This window comes from Rhea pennata, chromosome 16 (genome assembly GCF_028389875.1).
Source record: "Rhea pennata isolate bPtePen1 chromosome 16, bPtePen1.pri, whole genome shotgun sequence".
NCBI classification, from domain to species: domain Eukaryota; kingdom Metazoa; phylum Chordata; class Aves; order Rheiformes; family Rheidae; genus Rhea; species Rhea pennata.
Window position 1 is genome coordinate 18,007,968 of NC_084678.1, and position 20,612 is coordinate 18,028,579.

The 20,612-nt window shown below is 65.3% G+C and overlaps 1 protein-coding gene across 1 annotated transcript; it reads left to right on the forward strand.

The window, feature by feature from the left end:
* The first annotated feature begins 677 nt into the window (after nucleotides 1-677).
* Nucleotides 678-13,588, forward strand: TGM2 (transglutaminase 2). The gene is made up of 12 exons (XM_062588870.1): nucleotides 678-968; nucleotides 2,695-2,874; nucleotides 4,357-4,599; nucleotides 5,592-5,710; nucleotides 6,553-6,862; nucleotides 7,320-7,455; nucleotides 7,537-7,640; nucleotides 7,759-7,998; nucleotides 8,127-8,399; nucleotides 12,524-12,684; nucleotides 12,761-12,897; nucleotides 12,968-13,588. The coding sequence occupies exons 1-12, from the start codon at nucleotides 959-961 to the stop codon at nucleotides 13,122-13,124; spliced, it is 2,070 nt and encodes a 689-aa protein (XP_062444854.1). The 5' UTR covers nucleotides 678-958; the 3' UTR covers nucleotides 13,125-13,588.
* The last annotated feature ends 7,024 nt before the right edge of the window (nucleotides 13,589-20,612 follow it).

The following is a 20,612-nucleotide window of genomic DNA, read 5'->3' on the forward strand; positions in this document are numbered from 1 at the left end:
TCCCCGGCCGCCCGCTCCCCGCCCGCGCCTCCCCGCCGGGCTCCGCGGGCCCGCGGCACCGCCTGCGGCACCTACCCGAGCCGGCCGCGCCGAGGGGCCTCCCGCGGCGCCGTGGCCGCTCGCTCGGCTGGAAGCGCGCCCGGCGCCGCGGGCGCGGAGCGGAGCGGAGCGGGCGGGCGCGGAGCGGGGCGGGCGCGGAGCGGAGCGGGCGAGCGCGGAGCGGGGCGGGCGCGGAGCGGAGCGGAGCGGGGCGGGCGGGCGCGGAGCGGGGCGGGCGGCGCCGCGGGCGCGGAGCGGAGCGGGGCGGCCCGCGGGAAGCGGCGCCTCGTCCCGCGCGAGGGCGGCGGCGCAGGTGCCGCGGCGCTCCCGAATCCCAGAACTCGGGACATCCCAGAAAACGGGGCGACCCCCCCCCTCCGGGGACGGGCGAGCCCCCCGCGCCGCCGCATCCCCTCGGGGGCCGTTTACGGGAAGGCGCCTGCTCGCAGCCACTCGGAGGCGGCCGCAGCCCGTGCCAGAAGGGCACGGAGATAAGGGAAGAAAACTTTATATGGAGAAAACTTTATATGGCCAGCGTTCCTCCGGCCCGGCACCTCCGCGCCGGCGGCTCAGCCCCCTCTCCTCCCCCCCGGCTTTTTTTTAACTGCAGAGCGCTAAAAGCCGCAGCCCGGCGGGGGCCGGGGCCGGGGCGGCCGCGCACCGCCTGCCGCCGCCCGCGCCCAGCCGAGCCCCGAGCCGCTTTTTTTTTGTTGTTGTTGTTGTTTTAAATAGGTGGGACCCAAACCGCTCAGTTTCCTGGAAACTGTGTTTTTCCTTTCTCTCCCCGCCGCCGTCCCCGGCCGGGGGGGAGGAGGGGGTTGCGCTACCTCCCCTATATAAGCGGCGGAGCCGGGAGAAGGGCAGCAGCCGCCGACCCCGCACGGCCCCGCCGCCCCCGAGCCCCCCCGAGCCCCCCATCATGGCTGAAGGTAAGACGGCGCCGCGGTGCCTGGCCGGAGATGCCCGGCAGGTTTTGAGGGGGGTGGCCTCGTCCCGGGGGGCTGCAGACCGGTGCTGGCCCCCACCCGTCTGTCCGTCCGCCCGTCCGTCTGTCCGCACCGGGCGGCTCCGCTGCTGCTGCGCTGCTCCCCGGTGTCCCTGGAACTGGCCCAGGAGCTGGGCTGTCACGCTGGCGACCCAAGCGAAGTGTAATAGAAAATGTGAGATATTAAAGGACAGGGTTGCAACGGGGAAAAAATGTGCTGCTCAGTGGAAGGCTGTGCTGGCGCTGTCCCGCCGCAGCGGCACTGCTCTCCGTGCGCCGGAGCAGCACCAGGGTTTGCACAACGAAGTTTTGTGCTATTTAAAGCGCTCGGCACTCCCCTGGAAGACAGTGCCGACAGCTGAACCAAGAGCCTGCACAGAGGGTCTCGCCTGCGTTTTAAGACACTTTCTGGCAACTCTCTCAGCAATAACACTCCCAGGCCTATATCCCCCAATGCGTGTGGCTTTTTAGAGCTTGTGTGAGGGTGAGAAGAGGCCCCCAAAACTCTTAAAACAACCCTAGAAATGGGATGTTGGTGTAGGATAGCGATCGGCAGTGGTCCGTGCGGCAGGGCTGGGCGAGACAGTGCCAGCCCCCGAGCCCGCAGCTCCACGCAGGTTTGCAGCTGTCCGCAGCAAGGGTTGGACTGGCTGGGGCGAGCGCGGCGTGGGGGGCGGCAGGGGCAGGGCCCCTCTGTGCCCCGGGGCCCCCGGCCGGCCCGGCCTCGCCTCGCCGGTGAGCAAGCAGGCCCAGCCGGGGTGGCGAGACTGGCCGCCTCCCGCAGCCCGTGCTGCTCTCCCCTCTGGGGACTGGCGCGCGGGTTTTCCTCTGGGAACAGTGTGCCCCGGCTCTGCAGCAGCGCTGGGAGGGCCAGGCAGCCGCAGCCCCCGGGGCCAGCAGCGACTCTGGGGCGGTGAGCGGAGCAGCGCCTGCCCATGGGGCCCCACAGCCTCGCTCGGGTTGCTGCCCAGCGCTGAGCTCGTTCTGTGCTCTCCTGCGTTAAGTAATTTTGCTTACACTGGCAAAGAAACCATCTGACTGCTGCGCATTCCCAGGTCGCTGGCCTGGGACAATGAGGGATGGCGCTGCCCTGCCATGCACTGCACTGCACCGCGCTGCCCCAGCACGGCGCCCGGGGCGGCGGGTGCAGCAGTGCAGCCCCTGATGGCGGGTGCACGGCGCTGCTCCCGCAGGCTGGTGGCAGGAGCAGGCAGAACGAGCACCCCGGGCCAGGGGTCCGCACCTCCGTGTTGGCCGCTCCTGTAGGTCACGGCTGCTGAGCAGTAAAGCTGCCCGGGGAGCATCTGCTCGGCCTGACGGAGGCACGGAAAGTGCCCCTGGCCTGCTCGGAGCTGGCAAACGCTCCTCGCCGGGGGGGCGGGGAGGACCAAATGCACTGCGAGCCTGGCACGGGGGCCTGGAAGCGGAGCTGAGCGCTGGGCTCTGCTCATGTGCCGAGCCCAGCTGGATGCCGTGAGCTGTGGACATGGCTCTGGCAGCGTGTGGCATCCATCCCTGCACGGGCTGCAGTGCGGTGACCTGGGGACCATGGCATGGAGCTGGGGCAGCAGAGCAGCATTTGGCTGTGGCCCCGCTGGTGCGAGACCCCCGGCCACCAGCGGGCCGGACCCGCTGCCCCAAGCCCGGCTGAGACGCCGCTGCCTTTGCAGAGCTGGTGCTGGAGGCATGCGACCTGCAGTGCGAGAGCAACGGCCGGGCGCACCGCACCGCCGACATGGGCTGCCGGCAGCTGGTGGTGCGCCGGGGACAGCCCTTCGCCCTCACGCTGCGCTTCGCCGGCCGCGGCTACGAGGAGGGCGTGCACGAGCTCGCCTTCAACGTGCAGACAGGTAAGCGGGGCTCGGGGGCGGCGCGGCACCGTCCCCCCGCCCCAGCACGGTCCCCGGCACTGGCACTGCGAGAGCGCGCTGCTCTTGCAGTGCCGGGAGCCACCGCGCTGCCGGCACGGACCTGCCCCGCGGTGCCTGGGCTCGGCTCCCCCCTCAGCATGCCGGGCGCTACTAATCCCGGGATCGGCCCGTTTGCAGCACAGCAGCGCGGCCGCCCTGGGCAGAGGCGCCGGCTCCTGCCGGAGGGAGGGCAGCAGCTGGGCGCAAAAGCAGAGCAGGCGCCGGAGAGCCCGGCCCCGGCGGCGGCGGCAGGGCGGGAGGCGGAGGGCACGGCGGGGAGAGCCGGGCGCCGGGGCCGGCCGCGGGGCTCAGCCCCGCCGGGAGGGCAGGGGAGAAGCTGTGTCACGCTCATGAGCTCACGGGTATTTTTGGTGACTGGGCTGGCGCCCGCCCGCACCATGGGCTGGCCAGGGCCCAGGGAGCGGCGCCTCGGCCCCCTCCCACCGCAGCGGCGGCCGGAGCGGGCTCGGTGCAGGTGGCGGGGACACGCGCTCCGCGGGGGCGGACGGGCTCCCTCCAGCCCTGGCCTGGCCCCGCGGCCGCTGATGTAATCGCTAAACACGAGAAGCTCGCAGCGGCCCCAGGCCCCGGGGCTGCGTGCTTGGGGCGCCCTGGGGCTGCGTGCTGGTGCGTGTGGGGCTGCGTGCTCGGGGTGCCCCAGGGCTGCGTGCAGGTGGGTGCGGGGCTGCGTGCTCGGGGTGCCCCAGGGCTGCGTGCTGGTGGGTGCGGGGCTGCGTGCCTGGGGTGCCCCAGGGCTGCGTGCTGGTGGGCGCGGGGCTGCGTGCTGGTGGGCACCCCGGGGCTGTGTGCTGGTGGGTGCAGGGCTGCATGCCTGGGGCGCCCTGGGGCTGCGTGCTGGTGGGTGCAGGGCTGCGTGCTGGTGGGTGTGGGGCTGCATGCAGGTGGGTGCGGGGCTGCGTGCTGGTGGGCACCCCGGGGCTGCGTGCAGGTGGGCGCGGGGCTGCGTGCCTGGGGTGCCCCGGGGCTGCATGCTGGTGGGTGCAGGGCTGCGTGCTTGGGGTGCCCCGGGGCTGCGTGCAGGTGGGTGCAGGGCTGAGTGCTTGGGGCGCCCCAGGGCTGCGTGCAGGTGGGCGTGGGGCTGCGTGCAGGTGGGCATGGGGCTGCGTGCTTGGGGTGCCCCAGGGCTGCGTGCAGGTGGGCGCGGGGCTGTGTGCAGGTGGGCGCGGGGCTGCGTGCAGGTGGGCGCCCTGGGGCTGCGTGCTGGTGGGCGTGGGGCTGCGTGCTGGTGGGCGTGGGGCTGGGTGCGTGCAGTGCTGCAGCCGGGGCCACGCAGCCCCTCAGCCCCACCGCGGAGATGGAGGCTGCGCCGGGCTGGGGATCCCGGGAGAGCCCCCAAGCAGCCCCGGGCGCCCGCGCCACCGGGACCCCGCGGGGCGATGCTGACGGTGCCCGTGCTCGCAGGGCCCTGCCCCACGGAGGCCTCGGGGACCAAGTCCCGCTTCCTCGTGAGCGACTTCCCCGAGGAGTCGGGCTGGAGCGCGGTGGTGCAGGAGCAGCAGGGCGCCGCGCTGTGCCTGTCCCTGTGCTCGCCGCCCACCGCCCGCATCGGCCGCTACAGCCTCACGCTGGAGGCCACCACCGGCTACAAGGGCACCAGCTTCAGCATCGGCGACTTCGTGCTGCTCTTCAACCCCTGGCACCCTGGTGAGACCTCGGCTCCGAGCTCGGGGCACCTCAGGACGAGGCTCCCCAGCGCGGCGCTGGCCACGGCTCTCGGCAGCAATCCCCGCCTGGCTCCCCTCTGCCGTCCCGGGATCCGCGAGCACCTTCCCTGGGGACCCTCCTGCCCACGGCCGAGGCTGGAAGCACCCGCGGCTCCCGTCCCCCCCCCCGGCCGGGATCGTCCCCTCCTGGCGGCGCCGGGCTGCGGGACGCGCGGGGCGAAGCGCCCTCGTGCAGCTCCCGGCCGGGCGGCCCCGCCTGGCTGCTCGTCCTCCCTCTCCCCCCGGCGCTGCCCGGCCCCGCGAGCGCGGCCCCGTCCAAGGGCAGATGTTTGCTCAAACCAGGAATTTCCTGACTCCCAGGCGCTTTGTGCTGACTCCGTGGAGATAAGGGCTGTAGGAAGCGTCACTCAGCCAGGCCTGTGCTCAGCGCTGGCGCTGGGGGGATATAGCTACACGTATATGTGATTTTTTTTTTTTTTTTGCCAGAATGATTCCGGTAAATGGCAATTTTTCGAGCAGTAACCTCTGTGAGCAATAGGGCTTTAACTGCCTTCCAAGCCGGTGCTCCTGGCGCTCAGCATTCATTTCTCAGACCCGGGAGGTTTCCGCTCCCAGGGAAAACCCAGCTCCATAAAACAACAGGGAAGTATGCAAGGGAGAAACAGGCAAAGAACGAAAAAGAAAAACAAAAGCCCTCCGAGATACCGCATCAGGTCAAACCCAACTGAGTTCAAATTCTTCAACAGCTTTTTCGTATGGGAGCAGTCCTGGCCCTTTGCTCCTCTTGCTTCGTTTCCCACCGAATTTCTTCATGCAGAATCGCTGCGGTGGCCTGGGACATGCGGGCCCGGGGAGGCGGCGGGGGGACGAGCGCCGGAGCAGCGGCCGTGCCGCCGGGGAGGGCGGCGGGGGCAGAGCTGCCCTCCCGTCCCCGTCCCCGTGCTGTCCCCATAGCTCTTGCTCTCCCCGCAGAGGACACGGTCTTCCTCCGGGACGAAGACGAGCGCTGCGAGTACGTGCTGTCGCAGCAGGGGCTCATCTACCAGGGCTCTCGCGACTACATCACCACCACCCCCTGGAACTTCGGCCAGGTGACGCGCGGGCGGCCCCGGCCCCACGGCCCCGCGGCCCCCGGCCCCGCCGGGGCGCCCGGGACCCCTCCGTTGCGCGCGGTGCCCCACGCCCGGCCCCATGGGCGCTTCCGCTGCCATCGGTGCAGGGTGACTTCCAACCGGGGGAACCGTGGGCGATGGTTTTGCGTGGACCGTGGGGGCCCCCGATCCCTGCAGGAGCGCGGGGCGGCCCTGCTGCGGTGACGTGCTGCTGCGCGGCAGCTGAGCGCTGCGAGGGCTGCAGCCGGCGGGGCACGGGTGCCCCACGGGGTGGGGGTGCCCCACTGGGTGCAGGTGCTCAGAGGCAACTGTGGGTGCTCCACGGGATGCAAGTGTCCCGCGGGGTGTGGGTGGTCCGTGGGACATGGGTGTCCAGAGGTGACTGTGCGTGCCCCATGGGGGGTGGATGCCCCATGGGATGCGGGTGCCCAGAGGCAACCATGGGTGCCCCACGGGATGCCAGTGTCCAGAAGCGACTGTGGGTGCCCCACGGGGTGTGGGTGCCCCACGGGATGCAGGTGGTCCATGGGACGCAGGTGGTGCATGGGACGTGGGTGCCCAGAGGAGACCGTGGGTGCCCCGTGGAATGTGGGTGCCCCACAGGATGCAGGTGGTCCACAGGACGTGGGTGCCCAGAGGCGACGGTGGGTGCCCGGGCCCTCGGAGGAGCCGCGTCTCGGCTCAGGGCAGCCCTGTGCAGCCCGTCCAGGCCCGCCGGAGGCGGGTTCCCTCCGGCGCCGCAGAGCCGCCGCGGGCGGCAGCGCGCCCCGGGGCCGCGCCGGGGGCCCGGCCGCCCCTCACGCCGCTGTTTTCCGCGCCAGTTTGAGGACGACGTCTTGGCCGTGTGCCTCGAGCTGCTGGACACCAACCCCAAGTTCCTGCGGGACCAGGACCGCGACTGCTCCCGCCGCAACGACCCGGTCTACGTCGGCCGGGTGGTGAGCGCCATGGTGAACTGCAACGACGAGGACCGCGGCGTGCTGGCGGGGCGGTGGGACAACAGCTACGAGGACGGCACCAGCCCCATGGCCTGGATCGGCAGCGTGGACATCCTCCGGAGGTGGAAGCAGCTCGGCTGCCAGCCGGTCAAGTACGGCCAGTGCTGGGTCTTCGCGGCCGTGGCCTGCACGGGTGAGAAGCGGCGCTGCCCGGCCGCCCCGCGTGCCGGCGGCGCCCGCCGCGCTCCCGCGGCCGCCGGCCCAGCTCTCTGCTGCTCCAGCTTCTCGGGAAGCCGCCGGGGGAAGAGCCGATAAAAAGCCGCTTTGCAGCGAGCTCCGCCGCCTGCCAGGGCGAGGGGCCCGGCGGCAGGAGCGGGCGAATTCCCCGCGCGAGGGAGGCGACGCGGCGTAAGGTCGGGATGGTTCGCGGCGACGTCGGGAACCCGGCGGGCCGCGCCGGGGCGGGGGGACGGCAGGACGCCCCCGGGTTTCCCGAAGCAGAGCCTCCGCCCGCGCCGTGCCCGTGCCCGGGCTTTCGGAGCGGGAGAGCGCGGAAAACGCGGGCGGATCTCGCGGGGGCGGCGGAAGCTCGCGGCCGGCCCCGGCAGCGCCGCGGCCCCCGGCGCTCACGGCGCCCCGCCGCCCCGCAGTGCTGCGGTGCCTCGGCGTCCCCAGCCGCGTGGTCACCAACTACAACTCTGCCCACGACACCAACGGCAACCTGGTCATCGACCGCTACCTCAGCGAGACGGGCGAGGAGCAGAAGCGCTCCAAGGACACGATCTGGTGAGCGGCGGCGGCGGCGGCATCGTGCCGGCGGCGCGGGCGGCGGCGGCGGCGGCAGCCACCAGCCCTCGCTCCCCGCAGGAACTTCCACTGCTGGGTGGAGTCGTGGATGAGCCGCCCGGACCTGGCGCCCGGCTACGACGGCTGGCAGGCGCTGGACCCGACCCCGCAGGAGAAGAGCGACGGTGCGGCGCGGCGCGGCGCGGCACGGCACAGCACGGCGCGGCGCGGCACGGCGCGGCACAGCACGGCACGGCACGGCGCCTCCGCCGCGCGGCCGTGACACCGCGTCCTGCCCCGCAGGCGTTTACTGCTGCGGGCCCGCTCCCGTCAAAGCCGTCAAGGAGGGAGACCTGCAGGTGAAGTACGACATCCCCTTCGTCTTCGCCGAGGTCAACGCCGACGTGGTGTACTGGGTGGTAGCCCCGGACGGCTCCGAGAAGAAGAGCACGCACTCCTCCTTCGTGGGCAAGAACATCAGCACCAAGAGCGTGGGCCGGGACAGCAGGCAGGACATAACGCACGCCTACAAGTACCCGGAGGGTAGGTCGAGCCGCGGGCAGGGAGGGCGGGCTGGAAACGCCAGCGGGGACGGCCGGAGCGGCCTCGGGGGACGGGGGAAGAGCAGCCGGAGCGCGGCCCGGCCACGGCGCTCGTCCCCCGCGCCGCAGGCTCCGACGAGGAACGAGAAGTGTTCGCCAAAGCCGAGCACGAGAAGAGCTCGTCCTCCGACGAGGGCGAGGGGCTGCACCTCAAGATTAAGCTGTCGGACGGCGCCAACAACGGCCGCGACTTCGACGTCCTGGCCGTCGTCAACAACAACACGGACGCGGAGCGGCTCTGCCGGCTCATGATCTGCGCCCGAACCGCCAGCTACAGCGGCGCCGTGGGGCCCCAGTGCGGCATGAAGGACCTGCTGAACGTCGCGCTCGCGCCGCGCGCAGGTAGGAGCGGCGGCGGGCAGAGGGGAGCGGGCGGCTCGGGGCATCTGCAAAGGCCCCTCCGGCCGGGGGCAGAGGGGAGCGGGCGGCTCGGCGCCTCTGCAAAGGCCCCTCCGGCCGCGGGCAGAGGGGAGCGGGCGGCTCGGCGCCTCTGCAAAGGCCCCTCCGGCCGCGGGCAGAGGGGAGCGGGCGGCTCGGCGCCTCTGCAAAGGCCCCTCCGGCCGGGGGCAGAGGGGAGCGGGCGGCTCGGCGCCTCTGCAAAGGCCCCTCCGGGCGCGGGCAGAGGGGAGCGGGCGGCTCGGCGCCTCTGCAAAGGCCCCTCCGGGCGCGGGCAGAGGGGAGCGGGCGGCTCGGCGCCTCTGCAAAGGCCCCTCCGGCCGCGGGCAGAGGGGAGCGGGCGGCTCGGCGCCTCTGCAAAGGCCCCTCCGGGCGCGGGCAGAGGGGAGCGGGCGGCTCGGCGCCTCTGCAAAGGCCCCTCCGGCCGGGGGCAGACGGGAGCGGGCGGCTCGGCGCCTCTGCAAAGGCCCCTCCGGCCGGGGGCAGAGGGGAGCGGGCGGCTCGGCGCCTCTGCAAAGGCCCCTCCGGCCGGGGGCAGAGGGGAGCGGGCGGCTCGGCGCCTCTGCAAAGGCCCCTCCGGGCGCGGGCAGAGGGGAGCGGGCGGCTCGGCGCCTCTGCAAAGGCCCCTCCGGGCGCGGGCAGAGGGGAGCGGGCGGCTCGGCGCCTCTGCAAAGGCCCCTCCGGGCGCGGGCAGAGGGGAGCGGGCGGCTCGGCGCCTCTGCAAAGGCCCCTCCGGCCGCGGGCAGAGGGGAGCGGGCGGCTCGGCGCCTCTGCAAAGGCCCCTCCGGCCGCGGGCAGAGGGGAGCGGGCGGCTCGGCGCCTCTGCAAAGGCCCCTCCGGCCGCGGGCAGAGGGGAGCGGGCGGCTCGGCGCCTCTGCAAAGGCCCCTCCGGGCGCGGGCAGAGGGGAGCGGGCGGCTCGGGGCATCTGCAAAGGCCCCTCCGGCCGGGGGCAGAGGGGAGCGGGCGGCTCGGCGCCTCTGCAAAGGCCCCTCCGGCCGCGGGCAGAGGGGAGCGGGCAGCTCGGGGCGTCTGCAAAGGCCCCTCCGGCCGGGGGCAGAGGGGAGCGGGCGGCTCGGCGCCTCTGCAAAGGCCCCTCCGGGCGCGGGCAGAGGGGAGCGGGCGGCTCGGCGCCTCTGCAAAGGCCCCTCCGGGCGCGGGCAGAGGGGAGCGGGCGGCTCGGTGCCTCTGCAAAGGCCCCTCCGGCCGCGGGCAGAGGGGAGCGGGCGGCTCGGGGCGTCTGCAAAGGCCCCTCCGGCCGCGGGCAGAGGGGAGCGGGCGGCTCGGGGCGTCTGCAAAGGCCCCTCCGGCCGCGGGCAGAGGGGAGCGGGCGGCTCGGCGCCTCTGCAAAGGCCCCTCCGGGCGCGGGCAGAGGGGAGCGGGCGGCTCGGCGCCTCTGCAAAGGCCCCTCCAGCCGGGGGGCGGGCGGGCAGCTCGGCACGTTTGCAAACGTCCTGCAGTCACGCTGGAGGCCGGGGGGGGAGCAGCGCGGGGGCCGATGCGACGTCCCGCCGGGAGTTTCCGCGAGGAAACGCCGCCTGGGTTCGCTCCGCGCTTGGAGCGGGCAAGTCCAGCTCGTGGCTTCGCTCCAGGGCACCAAGCGGCAAGAGGCGCTGGGTCCCCGGCTGGCAGAGGAGCCGTCTCCGAACCCCTCCGAGGGCGGGGGCGGTGCCGAGTCCCCCCCCCCGGCGGGGCAGGGATGAGTTTCGCTTTCGCCTTGGGCTGCCTCGCTTTTCCAGCACGGGGCGAGCGCTGCTCGACGCCGCGGCCCCTCGCCCGCTCCGGCGCCCGCCTTCGCTCGGGCGCCGCTCTCCCCCGCCGGGTGCAGGTCCGTCCGCGCGAGCCCCGCGGCTCCCGAAGGAGCGGCCGGGTTTTCCCACGGGCAGGGACTCCGGGAGGAATTCCTGGAGGCCCCAGGCTGGTGGGAACCCGGAGCGCGCTGAGTTTAGCTCGTCGGCTTGTTTACAGCAGCCGCGACGTTCTCGGCGTTTCCTCCTTGGAAGGGCCTGACTTTTCCCATCCTCCGCTAACTTCTGCCGCAGCGCTGTCCTGCCGCGGTCCCAGCGCAGCAGTGAGCCTGGGTTTGCTTTTCTTACAGATTAGCGTTGCTGCTCTGTAATTAAACTGCATTGTGATTTATGCCATTTTTCTGCAGCCCCTTCAGGGCTCGGAAAACTAACGTATCTGATGTACCGGAACAGGCTAACTCTTAACCTAAGCCCAGCCTGCTCTCCCGCAACGGGGCCCGGAGCAAATGCGGCGTCGGGCCGCGCGCCGTTTGCTCGGATGCAGCAACAGCGAAGTCGCCGGCTCTCAGCGCCGAGGAGGGAGGTGGGACGCGCCCCGGCGGCTTCGCGCCTGCCGGCTGCCCGCGGGGACGGGCCTCGCTCCGCGCGCGCAGCACGGCCCTGCCGCCGGGCTGGCACGGGCGCGCTGGGTCAGGCGTTTCCGACGTCGAGCCGAGGGGGATGGCTGATTAACCGCGTGCCTGTCCGAGGCCCGAGGATGGGGGAGAACGAACCTCCCTGCCCTCCCGAGGCAGGAAATTATTCAACGGCTGAGGAAAAAATCCGGTTCCGCTTTGGTACGCCCCGTCCTCATCCTGACCGAGCTCTGTGACCCAGCACTTTAGATACAGCGAGGACCTTTTAAAACACTAACCTTATCCTAACCTCGCTGCACCAAGCTTGCCTCATCTAAACGCCTTTGTTGCCAGCTGAAATTTGGAGAAAAGGAAAAAGGAGAAAAGAAATCCAAGAGCTCAGGGCGAGGGCTCGGCGCGCCGCAGTCTTTACAGAACCTCTTGCACTCCGCGCTGGAGCGGGCCAGGCCTGGCCGCCCGCCAGCCGCAGCCGCTCCGGGCGCCTCCCTCTCCTGCCGGCAGCTGCCGGCTGATGCGGCCGCGGCCCCTGGGGCCTCGAGCTTCCCGAGGGTCCGCGCCGCGCCGCGCCGCGCCGCCGGGCAGGGCGAGCCGCGCCGCGCTAGCGGGGCGGGGGCAGGAAACCCCCCGGCCACGGGGCTCACACGTCTGCTGCGGCCGGCAGGAGCCGGGGCACCCGCGCCCCAGGGCGGCCGGAGCGCCCTCGACCGCCGGGGGAAGCCGGGGGGTGGATGGAGGGACTGCGGCGCGCCAGACGGGGGGCAGCGTGCCGGATGGGGGGCCGCAGCGTGCCGGACAGGCTGCAGCGTGCCGAGCAGGAGGCCGCGGCGTGCCGGACAGGCTGCAGCGTGCCGAGCGGGGGGCTGCGGCGTGCCGGATGGGCTGCGGCGTGCCAGATGGGCTGCAGCGTGCCGGGGGGGGGGGGGGCTGCGGCGTGCCGGACAGGCTGCAGCGTGCCAGATGGGGGGTAGTGTGCCGAGCGGGGGGCCGCGGTGTGCCGGATGGGCTGCGGCATGCCAGACAGGCTGCAGTGTGCCGGATGGGCTGCGGCGTGCCGGATGGGGAGCCGCGGCGTGCCGGACAAGCTGCAGCATGCTGAGCAGGGGGCCGCGGCATGCCAGATGGGCTGCAGCATGTCGAGCGGGGGGCTGCGGCGTGCCGGATGGGCTGCAGCGTGCCAGACAGGCTGCAGTGTGCCGAGCAGGGGGCCACGGTGTGCCAGACGGGCTGCAGCGTGCCAGACAGGCTGCAGTGTGCCGAGCAGGGGGCCACGGTGTGCCAGACGGGCTGCAGCGAGCCAGACAGGCTGCAGCGTGCCGAGCGGGGGGCCACAGTGTGCCGGACGGGCTGCAGCGTGCCAGACAGGCTGCAGTGTGCCGAGCAGGGGGCCACGGTGTGCCAGACGGGCTGCAGCGAGCCAGACAGGCTGCAGCGTGCCGAGCGGGGGGCCACGGTGTGACGGACGGGCTGCAGCGTGCCAGACAGGCTGCAGTGTGCCGAGCGGGGGGCCACAGTGTGCCGGACGGGCTGCAGCGTGCCAGACAGGCTGCAGTGTGCCGAGCGGGGGGCCACAGTGTGCCGGACGAGCTGCAGCGTGCCGAGCGGGGGGCCGCAGCGTGCCGGATGGGGGGCAGCGGCATGCCAGACAGGCTGCGGCGTGCCAGGTGGGCTGAGCACCGCTTTGCCTCGCAGAGAAGCGGGTGCCCCTGCGTGTCCTCTACGAGCAGTACGGCGCCCACCTCACCCAGGACAACCTCATCAAGGTGGTGGCTCTCCTCACCGAGTACAGCAGCGGAGACGTGGCGCTGGCCATCCGCAACGTCTACGTGCAGAACCCCGAGATCCGGATCCGGGTGAGGCTCGTCCCCGCGGGGGGCTGAGGCCGGGCGCCCGCGGGGACCCCGCGCGTCCGACCCCCTTTGCTCGCAGATTTTGGGGGAGCCGATGCAAGGGCGGAAGCTGGTGGCCGAGCTCACCGTGAGCAACCCGCTGGGCACCGAGCTCAACGGCTGCACCTTCGCCGTGGAGGGCACCGGCCTCACCGAGGGCCGGCAGCTCCAGCACCTGTAAGTGCTTCCCCTGCCGCGGGGAGGGGGCCGGGGCGCGGGCGCCCCGCTCACCCGCCGCTTCCCGCAGGCAGGAGCCCGTGGCACCCGGCGCCGACGCCGCGGCGCGGGTGCAGCTGGTGCCGAGCCAGCCCGGCCTGCACAAGCTCGTGGTGGATTTCGAGAGCGACAAGCTGACGGGGGTGAAGGGCTACCGCAACGTCATCGTCGCCCCGCTGCCCAAGTGAGGGGCGGCCCCGGCCCCCCGCCGGCGGGCACCGGCCGGCAGAGAGGGGCCCCGGGGCCGCCCCCAGGGAGCCTTCCTCCTCCTCCTCCTCCTCCCGCAGTCCGGCGCTCGTCCGCTCCCCCCTCCCTGCGGCAGCCGTCCGGCTTTGCAAAGCGCACAGGAGCGAGACCACCCTCCCCGGCACGGGCCGCGCCACGCAGCCTTCGCTCGCGCCGGCCGCGGTGCCCGCGCGCGGTCCCGGTCCCGGTCCCGGTCCCGGTCCTGGTCCACCGCCCGCCCGCGGCCTCCGCCTGTCTGCAGCTCCAGAAGCGCACGTGCACGCACCCCGCCGCAGAGGCCGCGCCGGGCGCTCGCTTCTCGCACCGTTCCCGTCTTCGCAAATACCGAGCCGCAGAGACCGGGACGTCACGCTGACATGAATTAACTATGCAAGCACTGAATAAAAGCTCCATTTTTCACTTCTAACGCACGACCCGAGGCTTTCTCACGCCCTGGGGTGCCGGGGTGCCCGGCTCAGCGCAGCTGCGAGAGCAGCTCCGGAAAGCTGCAGCCAGGACGACGCCAGAGCCGCTGGGGGCTCGTCTTCCCGTTAAAGATCTCCTGCAAATCCTCCGAGCAAGCAGATACGAGGGTTGCATGGCCAGCAGCCCGGGGGGGCTCAGGGCTTCGGCCCCAAGCGTTTTTGGTTGGAAATGGCGTTTTGCAGCAGGAGGCTGGCGGAAAGGGGCCCCTCTGAGCCACGTCCCAGCGCCGCGCACGGCAGCCCCAGGGGCAGCGCTCGCCGGGAGTGAGGCCCGTTGGCACCGCCGCGGCCTCGGCGCTGGGGGGACGCGGGGCCCCGCCGGGGCCACCGCGCGTGGCAGCGGCCTCGGAGGAAGCCTGCAAAGCGCTCGGAGATTGCGGGATGAGAAGCTGCGTGTGAGAGCAGAGCACCGTGCGCGGGAAGCGCTGGCCCAGCGATAAGCACTAACGCTAGAAAAGACATATAAATGCAAAGCAGTATTTTAAGATTAGCATTTCACATGGAGCGCTGCCCTTTTATTCCGATCCAAAGAAAACCCTAGCAAAATGAAAGCAGATAGGGACCAAAGGAGCAACCTGGCGCAGAATTAAACCTGCGAAGGGAGGAAAGGCAGGGGGAGACGGCGGGGACCAGCCCCACCACCGCCTTCCTGCAAACCCCGCGCACGGCTTCGAAATCGCCTCCGTTCACTCCCGCAGGCGACGGAGTACGGCGGCGTGCCGGCAGCCGTCGTGCTCGCGCCGCAGCCGCGGCTGCAGTGGCAAAACCCCGAGGCGTTTCGCTGGCGCTGCCCCGGGCCGGCTCTGCCCCGGGCCCGGAGCGAAGGTCCCGATACGGCCCAAGACGAGGGCCGGCGGCGGGGGAGGCCGGGCCGCGGCGCCCGGCCGCGGCGCGAAACCCGTCTGCAGCTGCGGACGAGGCGAGGACGCCGGCGGGCTCGGGGCTCCTCTCCTCCCTCCGCCGCCAGCGCGCGAGCCCCGGGCCCCCGGCAGCGCCGAGGGGTCGGGCGCGCGGGCGCTGCGCCGGGGGCGACGCACGGCTCGCTCCGAAGAGCGGCCGTTACCCGCAGCCCCGCTGAGCCCGGCCTCGCGCTGCTCCAGCGCCTGGTTTAAAAATAACCAGCAGCATAACCACCAGCAGAGCTCTTCCGAAGGTCGCTCGCGTCCCCCCGAAGCGGCGCAACGCCGGGCTGCGTCGGCGCGGGAGCGGCGCCGGCCCCGCGCTCCGCTCCGCCCCGCGGCCCCGGCGCGCTCGCCGCCCCGCGCCGCCCCTCCTCAGCCCCCTCCCAGAGGCAGCGCGGCACGGCGACGGGCCGGGGAGCCAGGCCACGAGCGACGGCCTGCAACACCCGCGAGACCCCTTGGCACTCGTCCTGCAACCAATAAATTATAAACTAAATGTTTACAGCAGCCGTTGCAAAGAATTTCTAATGCAGCATTACCCCGAGTGCCAAAGCAACGTGAGACTATTCGCACATAGCAGAGAGATTATTAATATATCTCAGCTTGCTGGAGATGTTGACATGCCGGGAAATGACTGTAAACTCATTTCAGTCTTGAGGACTTTTAACTTTACTGAGGGACTGAGACTAGTAAAACATTACCCCAAAATAGAGCGCGTGCAGGGACATGTCCGCAGGACTTTCAAGTCTCACCACCTTTCAGCTCTCCCTCCTTCTCCTCAAGCATGGGAAGTGTGTCCACGCGCGCCAGCAGGACACCTGAGGCATCCGCAAGCAGCCAGCGAAAGACAAGTCAGAAAGAAAAACCAGCTGCAGAGCTGCAGCTTCACGCTCCTGGGAAAACATCCCCGCGAACGCGGGAGCAGCTGGCGACCTCGCTGCCCAGCGCTTCCTCCAGCGGGGCCATCGAGGAGGCAGCAACTGCAGCAGGTTCCTGTGCCTGAGGGGACCTTTGGCACGGCCCCAGGGAAGGCGCAAGCCAGCAAGCCCAGGCCCGCGGCTTTGGTCCGGGCTTTCCTCCGCACTGGGTAGGGCGGGCGAGCACGCGCCGTCCCGCGCTCAGCGCTGCCCCTGCCGCGGCTGGATTTACGCCCGTGAACTGAAAGGAGAGACGAGCCCCCGAACCCGCTCGCGGGTCATCATTAAATCCCACGTGGATTCGTTTCAGCAGCAGCACTAAGCTGGAATGCAACGAGCTGACCAGGGGCCGTTGCACGATGCCGTGTCACGTTCACGGCGGAGCAGAGACCTGCATCGGCCATTTCCAAAGGTTCAGGCTCCGGGCGCAGCTGCAGAGCGCCCGCCCGGCGCGCGTTCAGCGGGTATTTGCACGCACAAGGCGCCCGTTCCTCGCAAGCAAACGTCTCCCTCGAATGCAGCAAACATTCCCGCGTAACCAACACGCTCAAAAATCCTGGAGGCCAGCCCAAGAGGAGCCTTTTCTGACAGACACGGTGCTGCCTTGGGACGAGGAAAACCACGCTCACCTCTGCCTGGCAGGACTGGGACCAGCTGCTGACATCTCCTAAAGCTGCACAGCTCAGCTCCTCCAAGCCACACCAGGGACAGGACAGAGGAAGAAGGAAGGTTGGGAGGAAGAAAGCAGTGCAGGGAATGGCCTCTGCAGCTGGCAATTAGCTCCCCAAAAAAACTTACTTGGAATTCAGTGCAGATGCTCCCATAATCGAGGCTTTCAGAGATCAGCTGGGCTCAAACAGTAAAAGCACAGCACGATTGCTGCGCTCTCCAGAAAGGCTGACGGAAGAACCTGCCACTTTCTCCACATCCTTGTCGATTCCTGTATCCCGCTGAACTCAAATCAGCTGGTGAAGGATGCTAGAAAAATAAGCCCAGGAAACCCTGGAGCAGGTCTGGCCAGCACAGCGCAGCTGTGCACAAGTAGCATCGCTGATCCAGCGCCCGCGGAGGTGGGCTGGGGACGCCCCAGGAATACCTGCCGGCATCTGCCAGCCTCAGCAAACGCTCTCGGAAAGCTCTTCTTCCATTCAGCTTCAACTGTGCTTTGGGCTTCAAAACTGCGTGATCTGCAGGGGCCAAAGCTCCTGCCAGAAATCAGATAACCACATAAACAGCTGTATCGCTGGAACCCGATTTCTCCCTAAGCTTCCCTGCTGTTTTTCCCCTGGCCAGCTTCCTGTCTGCTCAGAGATGAGAAATAGCCTCAACTACTTGCCTCTGCAGGTGCCACGTTTGGCCAGGGTGATTTGCAACTCTTTATTGCCAGGTTCCTCCATAAAGCCCAGAACATCCACAGCAACACACAAAAGCAGGAGCCAAGCACACATTTTATTTTTCCCCACAGCTGCTGCTACTAATATGGCTAATCAAAAGGAAACAGGAGACCCATCTGAAGCTATTCAATCACCTAAGACAAATACTCAGATCCCCTAGCCCTAGACCATCAGAGAAACTGGGAAATGACATTTAAACAGTATTAGGTGAAGGAAAACATTTTACAGTTAACTCTGTGTGAAAGAACACACAAGGCAGATGGCAAGGGGAATGCAACTGGGTGTCCTGTACTGATACACACTTTACCCTTAATTCCCTGGACAGCAAACAATATCTCAAAAAACATATTTGACTACTGTAGTAGACTAGATAACCTACTGTAGTAGACTAGATAACTGTCATCTGCTGCGACAATTACAGTGGCAGATGTCCCATCATCTCAGTGGAACAACTGCTTCATTGATTCGTATGACAGAAGCTGTGCAGTTTAGTAACAACAAGAAGCAAATGTCAATCACAAAATTGAGGTCATTTTCCCAGGGCCGCCGTTTGCTTCCTGGGTGAACTCAGCCTCCGTGCCTCACCTCTGCATCCATCACAGCACTGCACTGCAGGGCATTTTGCAGCCAGGAGCACGGATCTCCTTCATAAAAACCCTGGAGACTCTCGCATGAAAAGCATCCTGCATTTTGTACTGGCACAACTGCAGTTTCATCTGTTCCAGCATATGCTGAGGAGAGGCTTGGTATGGTATTAGCCCTTTTAAAATTGGTTTCTAAATGTTGTTGTGTGAAGCCCCTGCTGAAAATACAGATGAAGAGACAGCTTTCTGCCTACAGTTGCCTTCCAGCAGGCATGTTTGACGTGATCACTGCAAGTGAAAAAAGAAAGGATGAGAAGGCAAAGACTTTTCAGAAGACCTTTCCAGAAGACCTGAAAGCATTTGCAATGCTATTTGCACCTTCTTGCTTTCAATCCTCTCCCCACAAGACCTTACTTATCACAGTACAGTTCCTGAAAGCAGCTTATTTGCTTCCTGGATATTCTAGAGAAGCTCTGAGCTGGACACCTCACCAAGACTGCCTGTTGACTGGGCCCACTGATCGGCATCGAGACCCTCCCCTGCATGTCCCAGATACTCTCCATGAGCAGCACACACAAATTCACAAAATCCAGGCCTGCAAATATGCAAAACCTCCAACTTTTCTGTGATTTGTCCTTTCACAATCAGCTGCCATTCAAGAGAACCAGCCTCCTCCACACCCCGCCCTCCCCATCATGTCACACTACTTTCTGCATCGTAAAACCAGCTCTGATATTCCCTGTATCATAAAGCTTCAAATCTGACTCTCCTTTATTTGCTGTAGTTTAACAAGAACATTCTGTTCCTTCTCCCCATAAACAACTGATCCAAACTCTACTTTTTGTTTTACTTGGCTATTCACACAGACAAGCATTTTTTTTCCTAAGATTGTACAAAAATAATAATACTGCTAATGCAAATTCATTTATCTTTGAAATATAGTAATATTTTATCTTGTTTATTGCTTGTTTATCCAACATCTCCAAAACATGACTAGCCGCTCCAAATTCATGTTAGGAAATTTGGCGGACCCCAAACTTGCAAACATAGCAAATTTCAGATAGGAAAAAGGCAGTTGATGCATGTGGCATTACCCTAAAAATAAGTGAAATTACTGGTGAATGCTTTTCTCAGTCTCTTTCCACTATTAATAGACTGTCATAGCAACCATGCCAATGCTTCATTAAAATGTTTTACAAGGTCATTTATTTTCAGATGGCATGAGGTGAATTTTATATTTTTTTTCTATCTGATCTTAAAGATAAGCATACATAAAGTTTATAACTGCCCAGGGAACAAACATATCCTTCAACGCTCAGCCCAAGTAAAGAACTAGAATAAGCCCACAGCAATCCTATGTCTCTTTACGCCTCTCTGGAGAGGTACCTCCGGGCAGCAGGCAGCACGATCGCTCGAGACTCCCGCACACCAGCGCTCTGCCCGTCCTTGTTCCAGAGAGCTCTTGCAAGCGGCAAACGTGAGGGTGTCAACTCCTGACAGCGGGACACATTTCTTTTGAAGCTATTTCTACAACTCAGGGCATGCTCTAGCATATAAAACATGTTGTCCAAGGTATAAAACCTGTTGATATGTGCCAACGTAGTAAAGAATTTAAGGTATTTTCTCTGTCTCAAGTTTCCAGAAATCTGTCTTTGTGATTTTTTCCCTGCAGACATTTGGCATCACTACCCACCTACCTTCTGACACCACAGCATTCATTTTATCAATACAAAGCATTGTTTTACCACAGCCTGCAGTTTTTATCCTTTATGACAAGATTAATTTTAACCTTTTAACACATACAGATAACTGCAAATTTCGTCCCCTAAGTCGGTTTTGTCTTTTTTTTTTTTAATATATAATCCACAAATTACCACTTCCATTTCTTCTGACAATTACTTGATTTTCTCACCTCTGTATTTCACTTTTACAGTCCTTCCTCCATCCTCCAAACACTAAAAACATTGCTTCAACTTTATTGGAGAGAAGTACATACCTCAGGATGTTCTTTATGCTCTTTCTCCAGTCACTTTTAACAGAAAACTGTATTATGATGGGCTAGCTATGCCAATCTTATCATAAATATACCCTGTGATCTTAAAGACTTTAATATGTTAGTCAACTAGAATCAAGTTCTCTTCTTACCTCCCGCAGCCATGTACACTGTCATTAATTTGTTATACCACAGTACCTGGTGAGCAGGTAGAGTAAAGGGAATACATTGTATTGTGCTAACTGTAGTTAGTTGTACAGAAAACGAGAGTCAAATATTTTTAGAGGAATGTTTCACCTCCACAATAAAAAGATTCTCAAAGGCAAGAGAGGACATCTGGTACCTAGTCACATTTTACATCTTTGAAAAATTCACTCTAACTCCTACACACACACACAGTACAAAGGTGGCTTTTCACTGGTAAGAATCGTAGCAGACTCCCTCTCATTCACAGAAAGATGTACATTGAACTGCTTGCAATCTTTTTGTGAAAACAGCACCAAATACATTCTTTACTGGAAGATTTTTAATAGCGTAAGAATCTAAGCAGCTTTACTGATGCTCTCCAAGACACATGAACCAATTGCTAAGTTTGCCCAGAGACCATTACATAGCAGTTAATTGCCCCGAGGAACCCATAAGCCCGCTCCGCCATGCAAACCTCAGAGAATTCACACACACCAGATCGTCAGGCTCGTCCTCCTCTAAAGCAGGAACACTTTGACTAGGTAGTGCAGCAAACAAACCTTGCTGCAACAGCAGCTCTTGATACTTGTGGAGGAAAGCTGGCTTCCTGTTTCCCAGGTTTGGCTTTAAGTGAAGAGAGTAATTATTTACATGTTCCTCAGTAGAGCCTAGATACATTTATGAATTAAGAAGGTAGCTTTCTTTATCTTATGTCTCTCAAATCAGAAATTAGTCCAGGACAGCATATTTTATTTTTGTTGTAGTGATGAGCTGAGAAAACCAAATACATTGATTTGGTTTGTAAACTTTCACAAAATGTGACTGTTAACTTGGCAAGTTCAAATGCTACCCCACACCTACAAACTCTAAAGTGCAGACTGGTCAGCAGTCACTGCCCTCTGACTTCAGACCTTTAAGATAAAGCAAAGCCCATGGTGTGCCAGTGTGACACTGGTATTGTGAATAAAGTAATAATAATAATAAAACCAG

What these genes read in the sequence shown, in the direction of transcription:
- TGM2 (XM_062588870.1), top strand. An exon ending in CGCCTTCAACGTGCAGACAG is followed by an intron (nt 2,875 to 4,356) that starts GTAAGCGGGGCT and finishes CCGTGCTCGCAG; the next exon opens with GGCCCTGCCCCACGGAGGCC. An exon ending in GGCCGGCAGCTCCAGCACCT is followed by an intron (nt 12,898 to 12,967) that starts GTAAGTGCTTCC and finishes CGCTTCCCGCAG; the next exon opens with GCAGGAGCCCGTGGCACCCG.